Below are 20,848 nucleotides of genomic sequence, written 5' to 3'. Positions count from 1 at the left end.
TAATGTGCTGTTGGATTCTGTTTGCTAGTATTTTGTTGAGGATTTTTGCATCTTTGTTCATCAGTGATATTGGCCTGTAGTTTTCTTTCCTTGTGACATCTTTGTCTGGTTTTGGTATCAGGGTGATGGTGGCCTCGTAGAATGAGTTTGGGAGTGTTCCTCCCTCTGCTATACTTTGGAAGAGTTTGAGAAGGATAGGTGTTAGGTCTTCTCTAAATGTTTGATAGAATTCGCCTGTGAAGCCATCTGGTCCTGGGCTTTTGTTTGTTGGAAGATTTTTAATCACAGTCTCAATTTCAGTGCTTGTGATTGGTCTGTTTATACTTTCTATTTCTTCCTGGTTCAGTCTTGGAAGGTTGTGATTTTCTAAGAATGTGTCCATTTCTTCCAGGTTGTCCATTTTATTGGCATAGAGTTGCTTGTAGTAATCTCTCATGATCCTTTGTATTTCTGCAGTGTCAGTTGTTACTTCTCCTTTTTCATTTCTAATTCTGTTGATTTGAGTCTTCTCCCTTTTTTTCTTGATGAGTCTGGCTAATGGTTTATCAATTTTGTTTATCTTCTCAAAGAACCAGCTTGTAGTTTTATTGATCTTTGCTATCATTTCCTTCATTTCTTTTTCATTTATTTCTGATCTGATCTTTATGATTTCTTTCCTTTTGCTAACTTTGGGTTTTTTTTTTTTCTTCTTTCTCGAATTGCTTTAGGTGTAAGGTTAGCTTGTTTATTTGAGATGTTTCTTGTTTCTTGAGGTAGGATTATATTGCTATAAACTTCCCTCTTAGAACTGCTTTTGCTGCATCCCATAAGTTTTGGGTCGTCGTGCTTTCATTTTCATTTGTTTCTAGGTATTTTTTGATTTCCTCTTTGATTTCTTCAGTGATCTCTTGGTTATTTAGTAGTGTATTGTTTAGCCTCTATGTGTCTGTATTTTTTACAGACTTTTTTCCTGTAATTGATATCTAGTCTCATAGCGTGTGGTCAGAAAAGATACTTGATATGATTTCAATTTTCTTAAATTTACCAAGGCTTGATTTGTGACCCAAGATATGATCTATCCTGGAGACTGTTCTGTGCACACTTGAGAAGAAAGTGTATTCTGTTGTTTTTGGATGGAATGTCCTATAAATATCAGTTAAGTCCATCTTGTTTAATGTATCATTTAAAGCTTGTGTTTCCTTATTTATTTTCATTTTGGATCTGTCCATTGGTGAAAGTGGGGTGTTAAAGTCCCCTAGTATGATTGTGTTACTGTTGATTTCCCCTTTCATTGCTGTTAGCATTTGCCTTATGTATTGAGGTGCTCCAGTGTTGGGTGCATAAATATTTACAATTGTTATATCTTCTTCTTGGATTGATCTCTTGATCATTATGTAGTGTCCTCTTTGTCTCTTGTAATAGTCTTTATTTTAAAGTCTTATTTTGTCTGATATGAGAATTGTTACTCCAGCTTTCCCTTGATTTCCATTTGCATGGAATATCTTTTTCCATCCCCTCACTTTCAGTCTGTATGTGTCCCTAGGTCTGAAGTGGGTCTCTTGTAGACAGCATATATACGGGTCTTGTGTTTGTATCCATTCAGCCAGTCTTTGTCTTTTGGTTGGAGCATTTAATCCATTTACATTTAAGGTAGTTATCGATATGTATGTTCCTATTACCATTTTCTTAATTGTTTGGGGTTTGTTATTGTAGGTCTTCTCCTTCTCTTGTGTTTCCTGCCTAGAGAGGTTCCTTTAGCATTTGTTATAAAGCTGGTTTGGTGGTGGTGAATTCTCTTAGCTTTTGCTTGTCTGTACAGGTTTTAATTACTCCATCGAATCTGAATGAGATCCTTGCTGGGTAGAGTAGTCTTGGTTGTAGGTTCTTCCCTTTCATCACTTTAAATATGTCCTGCCACTCCCTTCTGGCTTGCAGAGTGTCTGCTGAAAGATCAGCTGTTAACCTTATGGGGATTCCCTTGTATGTTATTTGTTGTTTTTCCCTTGCTGCTTTTAATATTTTTTCTTTGTGTTTAATTTTTGATAGTTTGATTAATATGTGTCTTGGCACATTTCTCCTTGGATTTATCCTGTATGGGACTCTCTGTGCTTCCTGGACTTGGGTGGCTATTTCCTTTCCCGTGTTAGGGAAGTTTTCAACAATAATCTCTTCAAATATTTTCTCAGTCCCTTTCTTTTTCTCTTCTTCTTCTGGGACCCCTATAATTTGAATGTTGATGAGTTTAATGTTGTACCAGAGGTCTCTGAGACTGTCCTCAATCCTTTTCATTCTTTTTTCTTTATTCTGCTCTGTGGTAGTTATTTGCACTATTTTATCTTCCAGGTCACTTGTCTGTTCTTCTGCCTCAGTTATTCTGCTATTGATCCCTTCCAGAGAATTTTTAATTTCATTTATTGTGGTGTTCATCATTGTTTGTTTGCTCTCTAGTTCTTCTACGTCCCTGTTAAACGTTTCTTGTATTTTCTCCATTCTATTTCCACGATTTTGGATCACCTTTACTATCATTACTCTGAATTCTTTTTCAGGTAGACTGCCTATTTCCTCTTCATTTGTTTGGTCTGGTGGGTTTTTACCTTGCTCCTTCATCTGCCGTTTCTATGTCTTCTCATTTTGCTTATCTTAGTGTGTTTGGGGTCTCCTTTTCACAGGATGCAGGTTTGTCGCTCCCGTTGTTTTTGGTGTCTGCCCCCAGTGGCTAAGGTTGGTTCAGTGGGTTGTGTAGGCTTCCTGGTGGAGGGAACTGGTGCCTGTGTTCTGGTGGATGAGGCCGGATCTTGTCTTTGTGGCGGGCAGGACCACGTCTGGTGGTGTGTTTTGGGGTGTCTGTGACCTTATTACGATTTTAGGCAGCCCCTCTGCTAATGGCTGGGGTTGTGTTCCCGTCTTGCTAGTTGTTTTGCGTAGGGTGTCCAGCACTGTAGCTTGCTGGTCGTTGAGTGGAGCTGGGTCTTGGCGTTGAGATGGAGATCTCTGGAAGAGCTTTTGCTGTTTAATATTACATGGATCCAGGATGTCTCTGGTGGAACAATGTCCTGAACTCAGCTCTCCCACCTCAGAGGCACAGGCCTGACACCCGGCCGGAGCACCAAGACCCTGTCAGCCACGTGGCTCAGAAGAAAAGGGAGAAAAAAAGAAAGAAAGAAAGAGAAAAATAAAATAAAGTTATTAAAATAAAAATTTATTAAAAATAAAGAAAAAAGTTTAAAGTAATAAAAAAGAAAGAAGAGAGCAACCAAACCAAAAAACAAATCCACCAGTGATAACAAGTGCTAAAAAACTATACTAAAAAAAAAAAAAAAAAGAGAGAACCTTAGGACAAATGGTAAAAGCAAAACTATACAGAGAAAATCACACAAAGTCCACCTCCTCAATTTGGGATGATTCGTTGTCTATTCAGGTATTCCACAGATGCAGGGTACATCAGGTTGATTGTGGAGATTTAATCTGCTGCTTCTGAGGCTGCTGGGAGAAATTTCCATTTCTCTTCTTTGTTCACAGAGCTCCTGGGGTTCAGCTTTGGATTTGGGCCCGCCTCTGCGTGTAGGTCGCCTGAGGGCGTCTGTTCTTCGCTCAGACAGGACGGGGTTAAAGGAGCAGCTGATTTGGGGGCTCTGGCTCACTCAGGCCGGGGGGAGGGAGGGGTACGGATGCGGGGCGAGCCTGCGGCGGCAGAGGCCAGCGTGACGTTGCACCAGCCTGAGGCGCCGTGCGTTCTCCCGGGGAAATTGTCCCTGGATCACGGGACCCTGGCAGTGGCGGGCTGCACAGGCTCCCGGGAGGGGCGGTGTGGAGAGTGACCTGTGCTCGCACACAGGCTTCTTGGTGGTGGCAGCAGCAGCCTTAGCGTCTCATGCCCGTCTCTGGTGTCCGCGCTGGTAGCCGCGGCTCGCGCCCATCTCTGGAGCTCGTTTAGGTGGTGCTCTGAATCCCTTCTCCTCACGCACCCCAAAACAATGGTCTCTTGCCTCTTTGGCAGCTCCAGACTTTTTCCCAGACTCCCTCCCAGCTAGCTGTGGCGCACTAGCCCCCTTCATGCTTTGTTCACGCAGCCAAGGTTGGTGATATCTTTACCTTCCATTAACACCAGGGGTGATAGAGGTTTCTAATACCTAAAGACAGTTTTTTAAGAGCAAAGTTCCCATTTCCCATTTCTTACCTCAGCATACAAGACCTTAACAAGCCCAGATATCATTGTGTGTAACCTTTCCCTATGGAACGTGCCCCCGGTGAGGCCTGATGGTGGGGTTTGTCTGTGATAGGTGGGAGGGGGGAATCGGTGGAACTCTTGGTGGCCATTTGAAAGTATTGTCTGCTACACCTGTTCTCTTTTGTTTTTTGTCCATTTAGAGGGTGTAACAAAATAAAGTCCAAGGGCTTTCCCAGACGTTTCCGTGAAGTGCCTTCTTCTGGGGAGAGAGGAGAGAAGGGGAGCAGGTGAGGGGCAGTCAAGCTTAAGGTGGGGGGGGGGGGTGTCTCTTTGGCCGGGGCTGGCTTGCTGGATTTTTGTTCTGTTGCCATGGGGATTAAAGCCCTCTAGATAGCACGGTGCTGAAACTCACCTGTTCTACCCCAGCTCCCAAAAGTATGACTTGCAAATACCAATGCAGCTTGCAGGTAGCTGGTAGCAACTAAATTTATGTCCTGTGTGTGCTTGCTTTGCTTGATTTTGCCATTTGGGGGGATGTTTTTTGTTTCTAGGATGGGGGTGTGTTCTGTGTTTATGTGTCTGTATGTCTGTTGCATCCATTTTCTTTCTGAAATTTCAGGTGTTTGCATGTTTGAGAGCTTTAAAAAAACAGTTTATGCATGCATTTAGCCTTATAAGTGAAAAATATCTTGTAGAAACCTAAATTTATAGAAGAGTTAAAGAAGACAACTAGGAAGGGAAGAAAAAAGTAAATGGGGTTACATCATGTGATTTTCCATAAGAAGGCTAAAATTTAAAAAAATAAAGTTCTAGATAGCTTGAATACTTGAAAAAATTATTATCCTGGAAAGATTTATAATAAACCTTTAGAAGTTGGGATTATGTAATTTTAATCACCACACATGAGCCCTTGATAATACTTCTGTAAGGCTTATCTAGGCAAACTCTGCTTAATATGGTAATTAATACTTTAATATTAAATGGCCAATTCGGATAATTCACTAATTAATATTTTGTTGTGAGTAGTCCTTTATTACTTTCAATGAACCAATTTATTGAATTTACATTAGAATTTTTACATGGAATTATTTGTCTCCATTGGTTGTGGGTAAATCCGATTATTAGATGAAATTGTAGATATCTACCCACTATAATCAGGGATACCTATGAGACGTATACCTATCCCAAGACGGTATAGTATAAGAATTATGGAAGATGAATGAGAAATTGTATGATCCATCTTCTTTTAAGGTCAACGGTGCAATTTTGGCCTTTTAGAGAAAGGCAGTAACTGCTGACTCTGGTAATGTAATTATTCTTTCTATGATCTCTTTTTACTTATTGAAGTGTTCAATTTTGAATCACATTTTCAACACTCCAAGGGTAAAAACTGAAAGAGAAACCCCTCTGTACAAGCTCTCGATTCAAAGATCTAATCTTAAGAGGGAGACCTTGAACATCAATTAAATGCCTAACTTTTATGCCCAGTCCATTATAAATATAATGTGGTTTTGACTGTAACACTTTTAAAAGCCAGCATTACCTCGTGGATGGCACAAAGATAAATGCTCTTCCAATTTCGAAGTCCTTTCCAGAAAGGATGCCATAGCCAAGTGGACTGTTAGACTGTTACTAAGTCTAATTTTTGTACTTGGCCCCAAATGTGGGAGTGTGCTCGTTAGAGATATATTTCAGATCCTGAGAGGCTATGTTTTGTTATAAAGCACTTCAGTCCCTCTGGTATCTTCTGTACTTCTGAGTGCCAGAAGCTTGGGGGAAGCACAGTTTTATGTAGGTCTAGAAGTTGAGAACTATCTTGGGAAACTACAAGTATTTATAGAATTCACCTACTTGTGAATCATGTCTTTGACTGTACTTTTTTTTATAGAATAGCGACTAAGACAGACCTTGGCTCAGGGAGTTGTGAGCTCTCACTGCAGCTCTACCTCTTCCTGGCTCTGTGACCTTGAGTTACTTCCCGAAGCCCTCTGAGCCTCAGCTGACTCATCTAGAAAATGGGTCTAGTGATCGTTCCTTGTCGCGGGGCTGTGAAGAGTAAATGAGGTAATAGGTGTAAAATGCTTAGTGCGTGAGATGTGTTACCCCATTAGAAGATGAGGGAACCGGGGCTCTGAGAAGTTACTTGTCGGGGCCACCCTGCTCAGGTGGCCGAGTGGCGACTGCCTCCCCTGCGGTCTGAGTCCTTAGCGGCGCCGCTTCTCCTCACTGCCGCACGTGCTGTGCTGACTACTCCATGGTGAAGATACGGGCCTGGTAAAGACCTGTTCTCAAGTCTCCGCTCTTCCTTCTTCTGGCTGCCCTGCCATACTCTCCCCCTCCAGAGCCTGCCACTCCTCACTCCTCCTGAGGGTTCTGCGTCCTGAAGACCTCCAGCCAGCCCACTTTCCCCTCCCATCCCCCTGCTCTATCCCCAGGAGCTTTGGTGGAGCCCCCTGACCCAGTTGCATCCTCTGCTGCTCCATAAGAAGCCTTCCAGGGGACAGGGGGCCCTGCTTCTCTCGGCCCCTTTGTCTAACCTCACTCTTCTTTGGTTTCTGAGTTTTGAGTCATCATTAGAAAATCCTTCCCCATTCTGAGGTTACTTTTTTTTAGCTACTTTTATAGCTTCAAATTTTAATGTGAAATTCTTAAATCATTTGGAATTTAACCTGGTTGATAGTGTGATGTCTGAATCAACTTTTTTTTTTTTTCCCAGATGGTCCCAGGTATTTAAAAAGTACTGCAACCTGGGGCTGTTTAGTGAAGAAGCACGTAATACCTCACTAGATCCTTAAAATAAGACTCTTACAGCAAAAGCCTGACTGACTTAGTTCAGTCAGTATGTTAACGAAATAAGTAGTTGCCAAAGGTTTTTACCAGACCATTTTATGACACAGATACTGAATCATGTGTGCAATAAGTAAAATGTGAATCTCCTTGTCCTGGCTCCTGCCCAAAATAAGTTGGACCATTCTGTCCCCGTTAACCCTCCCAGGCAGTGGGGAATTGTGTCAGGGCTCTAAAACCGCGGCAAGATAAGGTGAAGCGTTCCCGAAGCCTCAGTCCAGAAATGGAGAACATTCCAGGCCAGGGTCCTAACTAAACGGGAGATGACTTCAAAGCCTTCTTTCTGGGTAACAGCTGGGAGTGTTGGCAAGGACTGTTCGGAGCTCACTTCCTTAAAACCAGCTGGAACATACAAACTGCCCTGTTCAGGTTCTCAGTCTTGTCAAAATGTGGTTTGTGAAGTGACCTTTTGCTCTCTTATCTCCTGGAAAGCGTTACCAGTGCTTCAGGGTGTCTGCAAGGGCTTCTTGGCAAACTTAATATCTAGCCAGGAGGTATGTTGCCTTGAGACCACTGATTGTAGATATAATTTGTTAATTTTCTCCCACCTTCCTAAGATGTTAATTGCAGGCAGTTTGTATCCTCCAATAAAATTCTCACTGCAGAAATCAGATTTTTGTCACTTCCAGCTGTAACGAGACTTGAACGGCACATCCCTCCTACCCATGTGAGATCCAAAATATTTCAAACCACTTTCTCCTCATTTAATATCTCTTTGCTCTGTCACGCCCCCCGCCACTCAGCTTCAACATAATTTTGTTCGCTTTTCTCTTCCCTTCCTCCCATCATCTCCTCCTCACACCTGACAAGCCCCATTGATCCAGGTTATGACAACCATCTGTCCCAGGATTTCCAAGATAGCCCTGATGTGAATTATGCCATTAGGTTATCCCCACAAGAACACTGGTATTTGTCAGATCCCGTGTCTCTCTGACGGTTTGGAGAATATGCAAATGAGAAACACAGCCCTCAGTTCTTTTTTCTAGAAGATCCCCTCCTGAAAAGATACTCCAAGTATAAACTGAGTTTTACAAACAGAGCCATTTAACATGAAGTGAAGGAAACTTAACCGCAAGTGAGTGGTTGCAATGTGAAACCCCTCAGCTCAGAACTTACACTGGGCTCTTTTCCAAGCGGGACCCCCGCATTATTTCTAGCAGACCCTCCTCTTTGAGGAAAAGCCCATCAACGCCCACAGACTTTTCCTTCTCTTGTTGTCTTTGTCACTTCCATTTCTTGAAACATTTTGCCCTAATATATCAATCCATGTCTTTTTAACACAGCCCTCAGTCATCTTCCTGGAAGGCATGCGAACGTGTTCCCACTTTCTATTTATAAGCGGCTCTTATTCATACACGGTTTACTACAACAGCTCCATTTACAAAAGTAAATACTAACGTGATTTCTGTACTCGACAGCGTGAGAATGAACGGGATTATTAGCGGGCGTGCCGCCATAAATTTAGATGAGGGCAGTATACAAATCAGTTACGATTACTTAATTAATATTCAACAGCAGCTCAGCCAATGGCCCGTTCTAGCCTGCAATTAGCATTTTGAGCTGCACGCCACTGACGAACTCCTTGTCACTCCGATGTGATTATAAAACCATTGAGCTCAATTTGAAGACAGTGACTTGGCTCCTAATCCCTGTATATCAATGTTTGGTTATTTTGTAATCCCGGGTTTTTCACAGGAGTCTAGAAATCGCGTTGTGATCCTGCTCTCGCCCCGGCCCCGTCAGTCATACTGATGCTAAGGGCAGTGTTAGTACAAGCCGAGGACCCTGGATGACAACAGGGTGACATCTCAAGCTTGCCAAAGGGATGCCCATTTTGACCCAGACTTCTAGAGACCTCAGAAACCCCCTCTCCTGTAAACGGGTCTGGATTTCTGCCTTCGGAGGAGCCGTGCGGAGTGAAATTCCACACATTTCCAATATTCAGTCTTCCTAGACTGGAGGTCGGCACTTAGCTTTTGAAAAGCATCGGTCACCTAAATTATTCCCAGCTTCCTGTTCGAGGGGCAGAAAGAGGTCTAAGTAAGAAAATTGTTAGGACACGTCAGAGGTTATCTAAGCAGGTACCTGGGAAAACAGGAGCAGCAGAAAGGAAAGCCTTTCTGCAGAAGTTTGCTCTCACTGGGTGTTCTGCCTTAAGATGTGTCAGATTCCTGGAAAGAAATGAGAGGCAAGGAAGGGAGAGTCTGGAGGGTTCCTGCTTATCTTTGTAGTTTGCTGCATTTTGTTTGAATAGGAAGCCTCTGTAACTTGAGTCTGTTTATTAAGTTATAAAGCACTGCCAGAGTAGCTGGGTGTGTGTGTGTGTGTGTGTGTGTGTGTGTGTGTGTGTGTGTATGTGTGTGTGTGTGTATTTCATTCGTCAAAAGAGCCAATTAAACACACCAGCCTGTCCTGTGCTGGCAGCATGTGTGTTTCGGTGGGGAGCTCTGGGAATTGGCATTGATGGCTTACTGATCTCAGTTGGTATCTACTGCATCCTGACTAGAAGATGTACTTTGACATGGGCTGTGCTTTCTCAAGAGTAGAATTTTTGATTTTTGAAAAAGTCTCTCTTCAAAATATATGCCTTATTTGAAAGAATGAAGTTATTTTTAGAAATTTCAGTCCGAGACCCCTTGTTCATGACTGTAGGCTTTAAGTGTCTGTGGGTTTTCAGAAGCCAGGCTGATGCGTACATGCCCATTCCTGCCACGAGGCCTTCAGACACTGGGTGGGTCTGGAGCACAGGTAGTGGGGTGTGGTCTTGAGACCAGGGAGCTGCTAGCCAGGATCCACTTCTGATCAACTACTGGAGAGGATATAGTACATTATCCTCTTCACTTCTAGTCAAGCCTTTCTTAGAAATCTTTAAACTATGAGCCCATGTTGGTTTTCTAAAAAGGGATGAAGGAATGGAGAGTAATATAGAAAGCTTGTTTCCATTTTGCTACTTAGAACTTCCTGTGAGATACACATAGTTGACCATCTTTGGTCAAGAACCAGAAGCATTTGGCTTGTGTGCCGGGGCTGTGTCATATGAAACATGCATACCGTTAAACGGTAGACTCTCATTCAAGGTGAGAGATGCTTAGTCTGCGAGAGGCATAGGAGAAGTGGGACCCAGAGACTCACATCTCCCATTTCATTTTCTTCTGGCCCAGATTCCCTTCAAGTTGAACGGAGGAAAAGTATCTCCTGCAAACTGGGATGTCTTTTTCTTGCATCCATCTGGGAGCGTTCAGTGAACGTGTGATGGCACTCTATCGTGGTACTTGCTTCATGGGCCGGGGAGGGGGAGTTTAGAAAGCCATCTAACTCGGTGGTTTTCAAATTTGTTCAAGTGGCAGGACGCCTGGAATTCAGGACATCAGAACATCATGAACTGCTTGATAGTAAAGTTAGTATCGACAACTTCAATTCCTTTATAGAAACTAAAATTTATTTTGCTGGCAGACAAGTAGAGCCATAAAGCCACAAAGGTGGCTTAAAAGGTGGCTTTAGGAGGAAAAACTTTCGTTTGAGAAATCTGAGTTTCTTCTGTGCTCTGAGACTTTCGTTCCATACAGTGGGAGAACACTTGGCTCCAACTTGGAGAATTCCATCCTATTTCTGAGAAACTTATGTCATAACAGAAACAAAGCAGAAGACCTTTCATGTTTTTATTCAAGTATATGCAATACAGTTTTTCTTTCTGTGTTTGAGTATGTTAACGTCCTTGAATTCTACTTTTTTTTTTTTTTTTTTTTTTTTTTTGGCTGCGCCGTGCGGCATGAGGGACCTTAGTTCCCTGACCAGGGATCAAACCCATCCCCCTGCATTGGGAGCGCAGAGTCTTAACCACTGGACCACCAGGGACGTCCCCATCCTTGAATTCTTAATACTGTTTCCTATCTCATAGGGGACACTTTAAAATCTAGAGTCTTCTCCGGGCATTTTTAAGGTGCCTGCCATTCAAGATTGTTTTATTTTGTTAGGGCTTTCCTAGAGTGCTGGAGACTCTCGGGAACCGTTTTTCTCTATTTTAAAAGCTGCCCAAACCAAAGAGATACGTGCCACTGGGTGATAACCAGTGCGTGATTGAAACTTCAGTGGGGTGCGCGTGCGTGTGTGCATGGGTTGGTGGGGGGCGCTGACTGACTTCAGGACCCTCCAAAAGTAAGGTGGACTTAAATTCCTAAATTGGGAAACTCAGAGTGTCAGGAAAATACATGCTCAAAGGTAGATGAGGCAAAGTAAAAGATAACTAATTTGGATCATTACTAAGCCAGTCAGGGTCAATGAAAAAAAAAAAAAGATCTGTTCTCAGTTCCTTAAAGCATATGTATAGGGGTAGGGGTGGGCAGAGAAAAAGGAAAGAAAGAAAGGAGGCGGCAAGCAGTGAAAACAGAATTTATGGTGGGAACCCATCAGACTGTAATTTGTAGTGAAACTTGAAAATGTATTTCTTTATTCCAAACATGATCTACTTTATTGTTTTCCCTTTTTAAGGTACTGGCATAAACAAATGCTCACTGTGAAGAAATAATTTTAGAAAATGGCTCTTGATGATCCTAGAATCTTTTTCATTCAGTGAGGGGTTTTAGAGTCAGTTATTTGAAAGTGAATTGGACCTAGATAGAACTTTGAAATTGCATGCTCGGTGACACACTCGGGCATTTTCAGAAATTTTATCTCCATTTTCCTGAGCTCAGAATTAGAGACAAGACTACCTCTTCGAACACATCACAGTTGAGACATTAAGAGGCATTAAAACTTCCATTTTCTTTTCCTCTTCTCCAAAATCACTGCCTTTACATTTTTATTCCTGGATACTGCTGAAGGTAAAAAAAAAAAAAAAAAAAAAAACGCTCTCATGAGATTTCTCTGAGATGAGCAAGTTAAATAAAATGTCATGTGATAACGACTCTGAACCAGCCCCTTTTCTTAGATTTTAAACTCACAGTGTAGAATTTGTACCCACAGAGTGTTCATCCCCGTGTGGTCACTGGTAGTGAAAAGGTGACCACAGCTGAGCACCGTAGTCAGTCCCTCGCCCAAAGTAGACCCCCAGTCAATAGTTATTCAAGAAATAATAAGTTAAATATCTAACAATGTAGTGCATCCATGAAGTGGAACGAGACATTAATGTGAGATGTCAGTTCATATTTGTTATCAAGGAGATACATATAATATGACCTCATCTTGATCTGCCTGTCTGTATTTGGGTGAGATTACATCAGTAGCCCCTGATGGATCTCCTTGCTCCGTTCTTGCTGCTCTGTACTCTGTTCATCACATAGCAGCCAAAGTGAGCGCTTCAAAGGAGATGAGTCAGACCGTTCCAGTCTGTGGATTAAAGCCCTCCGTTGGCTTTCCATCGCTCACAGATGCCAGTGAAGCTTGTGGCCTTCGAACTGGCATGACCTGGCTCTTGCCCACCTCTCTGGTCCACTTCTTTCCCTGCTCTTAAGTCTGGCTTCCTTTCAGTTCCTGCAGTGGATGAACTTACTCTGTTCCAAGGCTCTTTTAACCAGCTCCTGGATCTGCCCAGAATGGTCTTCCCCTATACCCTCCCACGACTGGTCCTCCTCAGTCAGCTCTCAGCTCTGATGCCGCCTCCTGGTGAGGTCCCTTCCTTCACCTCCCCGCATCAGTTATCACCACCTCATCCTGTTTTATTTTCTTCATAGCTCTTGACTATTTGAAATTATTTGTTTACTTGTTTGTTGTTGATTTCCCCAAGAGAATATAAACTGCCATGAGGGCAGGGACCTCGGCTGTCTTGTTTATGTTCTGCTCCCAGCCCCTCACTGTCAATGATCAAGGAACAGTCAATAAGTGGGGAAAAGTGTGGAAGGATATACCCCAAAATATTAATAGTGAAGATTACTAAGAGAAGGATGAGGGTAACTTTAATTGATTGTTTTTTCTTTTTGTTCATTTGTATTTATTTCCTAATTTTTCTGCAGAGATTGTGAATTATGTACGCACACAGTCCTTTCTAAATTACTCAAATGTTTAGCCAGGCTTAAGGAGGTGTTTTTAAGGCTTCCAGCCATAAGAATGCGTTATATGCATGCTCCTTGCTGTGTAGTGGGTGCTGAATAAATGTTCAGTGGGTCCACTGAAACCTTTATTCTAAGGGAAGACATTTGCCCCCAAGTTCTGTAGTTGGGTGCCCACCCGAGTCCGTGGGTGGGAGGAAAGCCCGCGTGACCTGCATCGAGGTGCAGATGTAGGGAGCTGTGTCTCCGGGTTTCTGACTTTCATCCCAGTGCTGTGCTCCTCTCTGGGAATCACAGAGTCCTTTTGCTCCAGGGAGAATCCATTATAAACAGCTGCACATGGGGCACTAGCGTGTGATGTGCTTCGGTACACACTGCTTTTTTCAAAGAGAATGTGGAGCCTCTCGCCTTACATGGAACTGAGAGTCTGGGTGAACTGTCTGCCTGTCTTCTGCCAGAAAAAGAACCTACCATGTCGTTTATCCTTTCCAAGTCACTTGACGTTAACAGTCACTTGGCCGGTACTGATTCTTTTTACTAATGCTTTATATCTTAGAAATTTAACAGGTAGAGTAATTGTGGTCTTCAAATAGTTATTTCTTTGTTGTTGTTGTTGTGGGGTGTCTTTTTTTGCGCTTTTTTCCTTCTTCACTTAGTTAAAGTCTGGGCCGGCAAACTGCGTGCCATTTGTTTCAGCGTCATATAGCACTAAATACTTCAGTGGTCCAGTATCTTAACAAAAGTAGATTTTCCTTAGCTATGACGCTCGGTGGTTAGGGTTCTAGCTAGTTTGTGAAGTCCATATCCTATGTGTTTTAACTCTACTGTTATATTCTGGAAATCTGTGCAAATTGGGGGCAGGGGCGTAGGGGGAAGAATCCAAGAAGAGAAAACTTGCTGACGAGCTTAGAAACAGAAAGAAGCTATTACCTCAAACACCAAAATCATGGGGTTTTTTCACATGGATTTGCATCATTTCACATTCAGTAGAAGATTCCATTACTACCACAGCCCTAAAATACCTTGTACGTTGCATGTCCATGTAGCGTTTAAGTCAGGCTGACTGTTCCTTCCAAATTTAGGTAGAGGCAGCTAGACAGTGAGTGATGAAAACATGTTCTGTTATTTATACTACAAATGCCAGGCAATTCATAGAAAAAAATCATTGTTCAGAGCACTGCGAGAGCAGTCCCGTGGGATGTGCCCAGAGTGGGAGTGATTTATGTTCAGGATCCCCTGATGGTAGGGGGCGGCTATCCAGACCGCTTCTAGAGCCATGCCCGGGTGTACAGTTGGGTAGAGCCGCTTTCCATCCGAAAATAGGCACTGCTTAAAGGAAAACACTTCACACTGTGACACGCGATCGTTTCTGATTGTGCGTGGTTCTGATCGCTCCGTGTAAAGCTGAGGAGGAATAATCCGTAGGACCTGGAGGCCTCCTCACTTCCACCAAGATCTCCTGTGCTCTCTAGAGTTCCATGATTTTTCTGATCCACCCCCCCCCCAACCCCCTTTTCTTTGGCTTCATAGCAACAAGGTACACCCAACAGAATCATCCCCGGGTACTTCTGATTCGATGAGCAATGACAGTTCCGAAGAAAAGCTGACTTAATTCCAGTGGTGGGAATACACCCCCCGAAAAAGCAAAGCTGCAGTGGGTGTAAATGGGGCCTGGTGAGAGATGCCGGAGGAGTGGAATGGGTCCCAGGGACACGGAGCACCAGAAGGTTGCCGCCTGCTTGGCTCAAAGGCCCAGCAGTGGGGCCAGCTATTGTGAAGCCCCTCTGCCAGACGAACAGGGACCCTTCTCTGGTCACAATAGCCATTCACGCTGAGCAGCCTCATTAAATATTCAGCCTGTGCTTCCGGCAGCTCATTAGGGCCGCAATGAGCAGTGACGTGGCTGCAGGAAAGCCGAGGGCCTGCCGGCCGGCAGCAATAGGCAGAGGCTGAGTGAGCTGCCGATGGCTTTTCTTTTCACTGCCCGTCCTGTGATGACCAGTGTTTGCTCCCTGCTTTGTCTCAAGTCCAGGTAAAAACAAAACAGAAGCCCCAACAAGCAGCTGACACTTGAAGCCTTCGGCTCCTTGTTTCCCATGCTGTCTGGCCAGGGCCTGGGATTTTGAGTGCCTGCCCCCTGGAAGCCCTCTGACCCCCTTCAAGAGCTGTCTGGGGCTCTGAGGGCCTTCGCTGAGCGCTAACAATGTGCTGCTATTGTGTGCTTGGGCTGTTTGATGACTGCGTTTGGGAGGGTTTGAGGTGTGCTTTGAACTTGGCGCTAGGGGTTTAGAATAGCAAATTCTTCCTCTGGAACAGGTTGAATTTGGGAATATTGTGGGCTAAGACTAGCAGTTTGTACAGCAGGTTTACACAGTCCGTGCCAACTTTTCATGTTTCTGAGTGGTTCATTACTAAGTTTTTTCCCTTTTAACTCTGAGGATGGGTATGGTATAATAAAAAATGGATATTCTTCAGCTATTTGGGGTTCTTCCAGTTGGCTGGATATTGTCCTTCTTGTATCTTGTTACTTTCCCATGGGTCTGCACTCAGTGCTGGGTGAAATTTAAAGCTGGGAGAATCTGAAAGAAGAATTGAAAGATGGTGAACTCAGACAAAGTGTATTTCTCTTCTCTCACTGTTTGCATGTTTTTCTGTTTCCTGTACAGAAAATGTTTTCAGACAGCTCATTTCTATGTGGAAGATAGCAGTTCACCTCGGGTGGTCCCCAATGAAAGTATTCCTATCATTCCTATTCCGGGTAAGTAAGACACGACTCCTATTTCCAGTGGGCTATGTTTTTCTCTTTTGTTCTCAGTGTTATGTGACAGCCATGACAAAATATTATTTTTATAACCTTTTCAAGCTTGCCCAGTCTACGAGAGCCTTAACTAAGGGTAATTTAATGAAATCTATACTCCTTTACATATCTGCCATGTAATGAAATCATCTTTCAGGGGAACAAATAACTATGAGTTCATATAGTGTAGATTCACAAGAGGGAAGGGAAGAAACAGTAGAAAAAAGGGGAAAACGTACTTAACGTATTTGCAACCTACTTGGACTAAATTTCGTTCTGATAGGTAATTTGTGCTTGCTCTTTTTAAAAAAAATCACAATTTGAAATACTGGGGTTTTTTGTGCCTTTTTTTTTTTTTAAGATTTCTACTAAGATTCCTTACTCTGAAAATATTGATTACCTTAGTGCTGGAAGTTTTGGTTCTTAGGCTGTTTGTGTGGAGATCTAGGGAGATGTTCTTGATCTGGTGTCTGTTTCATGTGTCCTTGGTACAAACAGGAAACACTCAGTTACTGCTAGGGATAGGGATTGGTGGAGGACACTAGTAATTCCTAACAAACGCCGTAGACGTTAGAAGTTCAGCAGCGGGTTTGCTGGGATAGATGGCATGAGGGATTTGAAGATGTCTCCCACTATTTTTATTTCGTGTCCCCTTCCATTTTGCCAGGATTGAACTCTCTTCCTCTGGCTTGCATTTTGTACTTGTAAATACCTATCTTCAGATATCTTATACATTCATCCTCTTGACATTATTCTTTTGTAAGCAGAGGCACTACTTTTATTAAGTGCCACCTCCCATATACCCGCACAGCCCACTTGTCTGCCTCATTCTCCAGGATGGTTTTCTTCATCATCTAATATACCATATATTTTACTTGTTTGATTATGGTCCCCCCAACTACAATGAGAGCTTCCTAAAGGCAGGTGGATGTCTCCTTAGTGCTAGAATAATACCTGGCATGTAGTAGGCATTCTCAAACTCTCTGAATGAATGAGTGAATGAATGAATGATAAATATCAGCAAATCTTCCTTAGGGTTCTTAAAAGATCATAGCTGTGAAGCTCAGAGGTGCAGTCCTTCTCTGAGTACCCAGAAGGAATGCTGCTGTTGTTTGCTTATCTTCTCTAGGTGCAGTTATGGTTGGGGACTTACTTGGCCCATTATGTCTCTATGTGATAAGTCATTAGATATTGCTGGAATTGGCCATGTTCTCTCCACTCTGGTCAGCTTCTCTCACTAAAGCTTGCCCCACAGAAAACAGAACGATAGCAGAAAAGTGAGTGTCTGGGTAAGTACCCTACTGGATCATTTTGTGGCCGCTGAATGATTCCCATACAGATGGGATAGGTTTTGTGTTACGTTCATTCTTCTCTGCTGACCCTTGACCTTTATTGTTGGTGGAGGAGATTGCACTCTTGCCTTTGAGAGGTGGCAGACAGGAATCAGCCCACCATCCCCAGGGAATAAGTTTTGTTGAATCTACCAGATTTGCGCAGCAGCTGTGCATAATCATTTTCCTCTTGCATCACCTAGAGTATCTGTTGCCCTCTGGAAAATGCCTGGGAGACTCTCTCCTCTGAATTGATTCAGCTGACAAACACAGCTGTTGGGTAGCTGGGCAATTGAAATCCGTTTTAAAAGGTTAAATGGTGAGATACTTCTTGGGCTGTCTTTCAGTTTTTAGTTTCTTTTCCCCCTGATTGGGGAGTCAGAACACCAAGGATCTTGCCCTGCCTCTGCCATGAAACCTTTGGTCAATGCCTTGACCTCTCTGAGCCTTAGTTTCCAGAATCTGCAAAGTGAGCAGGATGTCTGCCCTACTTGTAAACGACGCAGTGTTAAAGATCAAATAAGGGGCTACCCTGGTGGCGCAGTGGTTAAAAATCCGCCTGCCAATGCAGGGGACACGGGTTCGAGCCCTGGTCCGGGAAGATCCCACAGGCGGCAGAGCAACTAAGCCCATGCACCACAACTACTGAGCCTGTGCTCTAGAGCCTGCGAGCCACAACTACTGAGCCTGCGTGCCACAACTGCTGAAGCCCACCCGCCTAGAGCCCGTGCTCCGCAACAAGAGAAACCACCGCAGTGAGAAGCCCTCACGCAGCAACGAAGACCCAGCGCAGCCAAAAATTAATTAATTAATTAATTTTTAAAAAAAGATCAGATAAGATGGTTTGTGTCAAAACACTTCAGAAAGCTTAAAGGAAGCCAGAAGTGTCAGCTGTGGAAGCTTTCCTTCCCAAATCATGATATCGCTCAACCCGGCAGCTATGGAGAGCAAGCATTTGCATGGTCCCCAGGTTAAGACTGTCCCAAACACTGATCCACATCTACTGGGTGCAGCCGACCTCGCCATGCTCTTGGGCTTGGACTTTAGGACTTCAGTTCCCCGGAATCCTCAGAAAATGCCATCAATCGTACCTGCCTTGCCACACCTCTGAGTAGCTGTCTTGGACCAGAAATGCTTTTGAATGTTCTCTGCTTCATTTCCCAGCAGGCTGTTTAATCACCAAGTTATTAAATACTCACAACCCAAAGACATTTCTTTCAATGTGAGTTTCTCCTGATTCTTACTCACTGGTGGTAGAAGTACATGGAAGGAAAAATGTCTTCAGATTCTCCATTGACTGAGAAATCCATTGTATCCAGTTGGGCCTCCCTTGGCATAAGTAGGTGCATCCTTGATGAGTTGTAACACGTTTGTGAAAATGAATTACTTTAAATGCTGTAATGCAGTGTGGCGTGAAAGGACTTACCTGCTGAAACCAAAAGTGAGACTGCTCTTTCACTGTTTTCTCAGGTTTTTATAGACAGCAATAGCCTTCACTAGGGGCATGCCTAGACAGAAAACTTATTTCACCCTTAACTGGGAAGAAGTTACCCTACATGACCCTTCTTTAAAAATATTTCAACTTGATCACAATCTTATTTTTCTTAAACGAAAGTACATAGTCCTATTTAATAGTTAAATTTGTAAAGTAGTTTGTAATTTTACTTTAACAATCCATGACTGTATTTATTCTTAAGGTTTCTTCCAGTTATTACACTGCAACTATGTCTTGCATAGGAAAAATCAATATAAGGAAAACACGATTTTTTTTTTTTGAAATCACACGTTTTTTTCACTCTATTAAAGGTTTCAGCACAATTTTTCTTTCTTGGAGACCTCCTTGGGATCATTTTAAATGATTTAACTTAAGAATTATCTAATTGTTTTTGTGTCTTAAAAATAGTAGGACATTTATAGAGCTTATATGGAATACTTATTCTGCCCACCGGATCTCACTTATATTTTATCTTTGTTCAAAACCTAATAAGAAAGACTACTGGGCCCTAAATGTATCAACTTATCATTTGAACCCCTCATTTGCTGTGACTGATTTTTTTAAAAAGATATTTCCGGACAACGACCAGTAAACTGAACCATTATATAGATTTAAAATGTGGGCAACAGGATGAGACTGAAAATTCAGGTACTGAACTGTTGCAAAATAAGAGTTTCTAGGTCATCATTGTAAAATGTGTAATATACTCTGATCCTAGAACTTATTTTACACTTAACCTTTTTCAGAAAACATCATCATCGTCATCTAATACTGATTGAGCATTTATTGATCAAAACTACGTGCTTTATTTTTCACTACAACCTTAGGGAAAGAGGTGCAGTCAGTATCCCCATTTCACAGATGAAGAAACTGAGGCTCAGAGACATCATTTAATTTCCCTGAGGTTACGTGGACAAATGGTGGAGCTAGCATCGGAATCTTTGTGTGACTTCTAAGTCCAGATGCTTAGAAATGTCTCTGCCACCTCTTGGCATGCTTCTCTGACAGTCCTGATCTCTCAAGACTTCAGGCTCCTCATTTGGATTTTGCTTCATTAAATCAAGACATTTTCAAATACATGTGACTGTTCTCTTAAATTTTTCTGAGTTGTTGTTCTTTATCATTTTCTTCTTCTTTCACTAGCACTGACCACTTGCTTTTCCATTAAATTCTCTTTCATCCTCCATGAGAGAGTTTCATCATTCTTCTGCTGAAGTTTCCTCCATAGCAAAAAAAAACTCTCTCCTCTTACCTTGTTTCCTAGTCATTTATTCTCTTCTTTCCTAAGAAAAAGACTCCTCCCCCACCCCACCACCAATATCTCCATTCTCCATTCCCTATGCAAAAGTAGGTCTGTGTGATTTAAATGCTTTGAGGAGCAACTCACAAACATGTTGAATGTTGAATAAATTTAGACACTAAATCACCAACTTTTGGACGATTCTGCTGAGGTTTAAATTCACAAATAAACAGCTCTGCTCTTGAAATCCCAAAGCATAAGTGAAGTCAATGAGTTACACTGACTTTTAAAAAGTATTATAAAATAAATGAAACGTTAAGGAAAGCTTTGCTAACCTTTGCTAACCTTTTGCTAACCTTTCAATACTCATCTCTTGGAGGCAGCAGTCTATAGGAATTTTTGAGGAATTCTGAGTTATCAGTTTTACTACATCTAACTGTAATTTAGGAATTTAGAATCTTCAGGGTGTTCTGGTTTAACTGGCAAAGACAGTGGTGTGAGAATGAAGACATTTTTTTTTCCTGGTCTCACCTACATCTCTGTAAAATGTGGAAATTGTAAAGCCAGTATGGTGGCTAAGGTTAGTTATCCCGCCACATGAGAAGGAACTCCACACGCAAGAGTATTATTATCCAACAGGAAAGAGGTGCTTTTGAGGTTAGGTTCCTATCACTAGAGAAGTGACATCAATTCTTTTATTAGGAAATGTTTAAATTGTGGTACCTGCTCCATGTATGATGCGTGAGAAAAGTGGGGGATTTTCTTCCAGTTCAGTTAAATTGTGACTTCTTCAGGAGAATGAAAGGAGAGACTGCAGGCTTTGACTCAATATTTTTCACTAATGGGTTTTCAAAATCAAATGTTCCATGCTTACTGGTCTCCCATGGTTACTGTGGGAGGATAAAGCGTAATTGAACGTAATAACCTAGCTATCAGCCCCCTTCTAGCGTTCTGTCTTCTAAGATATTGAAGTAGCCACAAATTTCTGTCCTTTAAGGTCCATATTA

The 20,848-nt window shown here is 42.5% G+C and overlaps 1 protein-coding gene across 3 annotated transcripts in view; it reads left to right on the top strand.

Annotated features, from left to right (window-relative positions):
• PTPRG (protein tyrosine phosphatase receptor type G) overlaps positions 1 to 20,848 on the top strand; it is a 723,417-nt gene that overhangs the window by 650,048 nt on the left and 52,521 nt on the right. For 2 of the 3 annotated variants that reach the window (XM_068557227.1, XM_068557226.1), the window contains exons 14-15: positions 4,348 to 4,434; positions 15,645 to 15,736. In XM_068557227.1, coding sequence (XP_068413328.1) covers positions 4,348 to 4,434; positions 15,645 to 15,736 — 179 coding nt within the window. The remainder of the gene's footprint in view (positions 1 to 4,347; positions 4,435 to 15,644; positions 15,737 to 20,848) is intronic. The other variant, XM_068557228.1, reaches the window with a different exon arrangement.

The sequence above is a fragment of the Eschrichtius robustus genome, chromosome 12 (genome assembly GCF_028021215.1).
Source record: "Eschrichtius robustus isolate mEscRob2 chromosome 12, mEscRob2.pri, whole genome shotgun sequence".
Taxonomy (NCBI): domain Eukaryota; kingdom Metazoa; phylum Chordata; class Mammalia; order Artiodactyla; family Eschrichtiidae; genus Eschrichtius; species Eschrichtius robustus.
The sequence above is the reverse complement of the archived record's forward strand: the minus strand, read 5'-3'. Positions and strand labels throughout refer to the sequence as shown.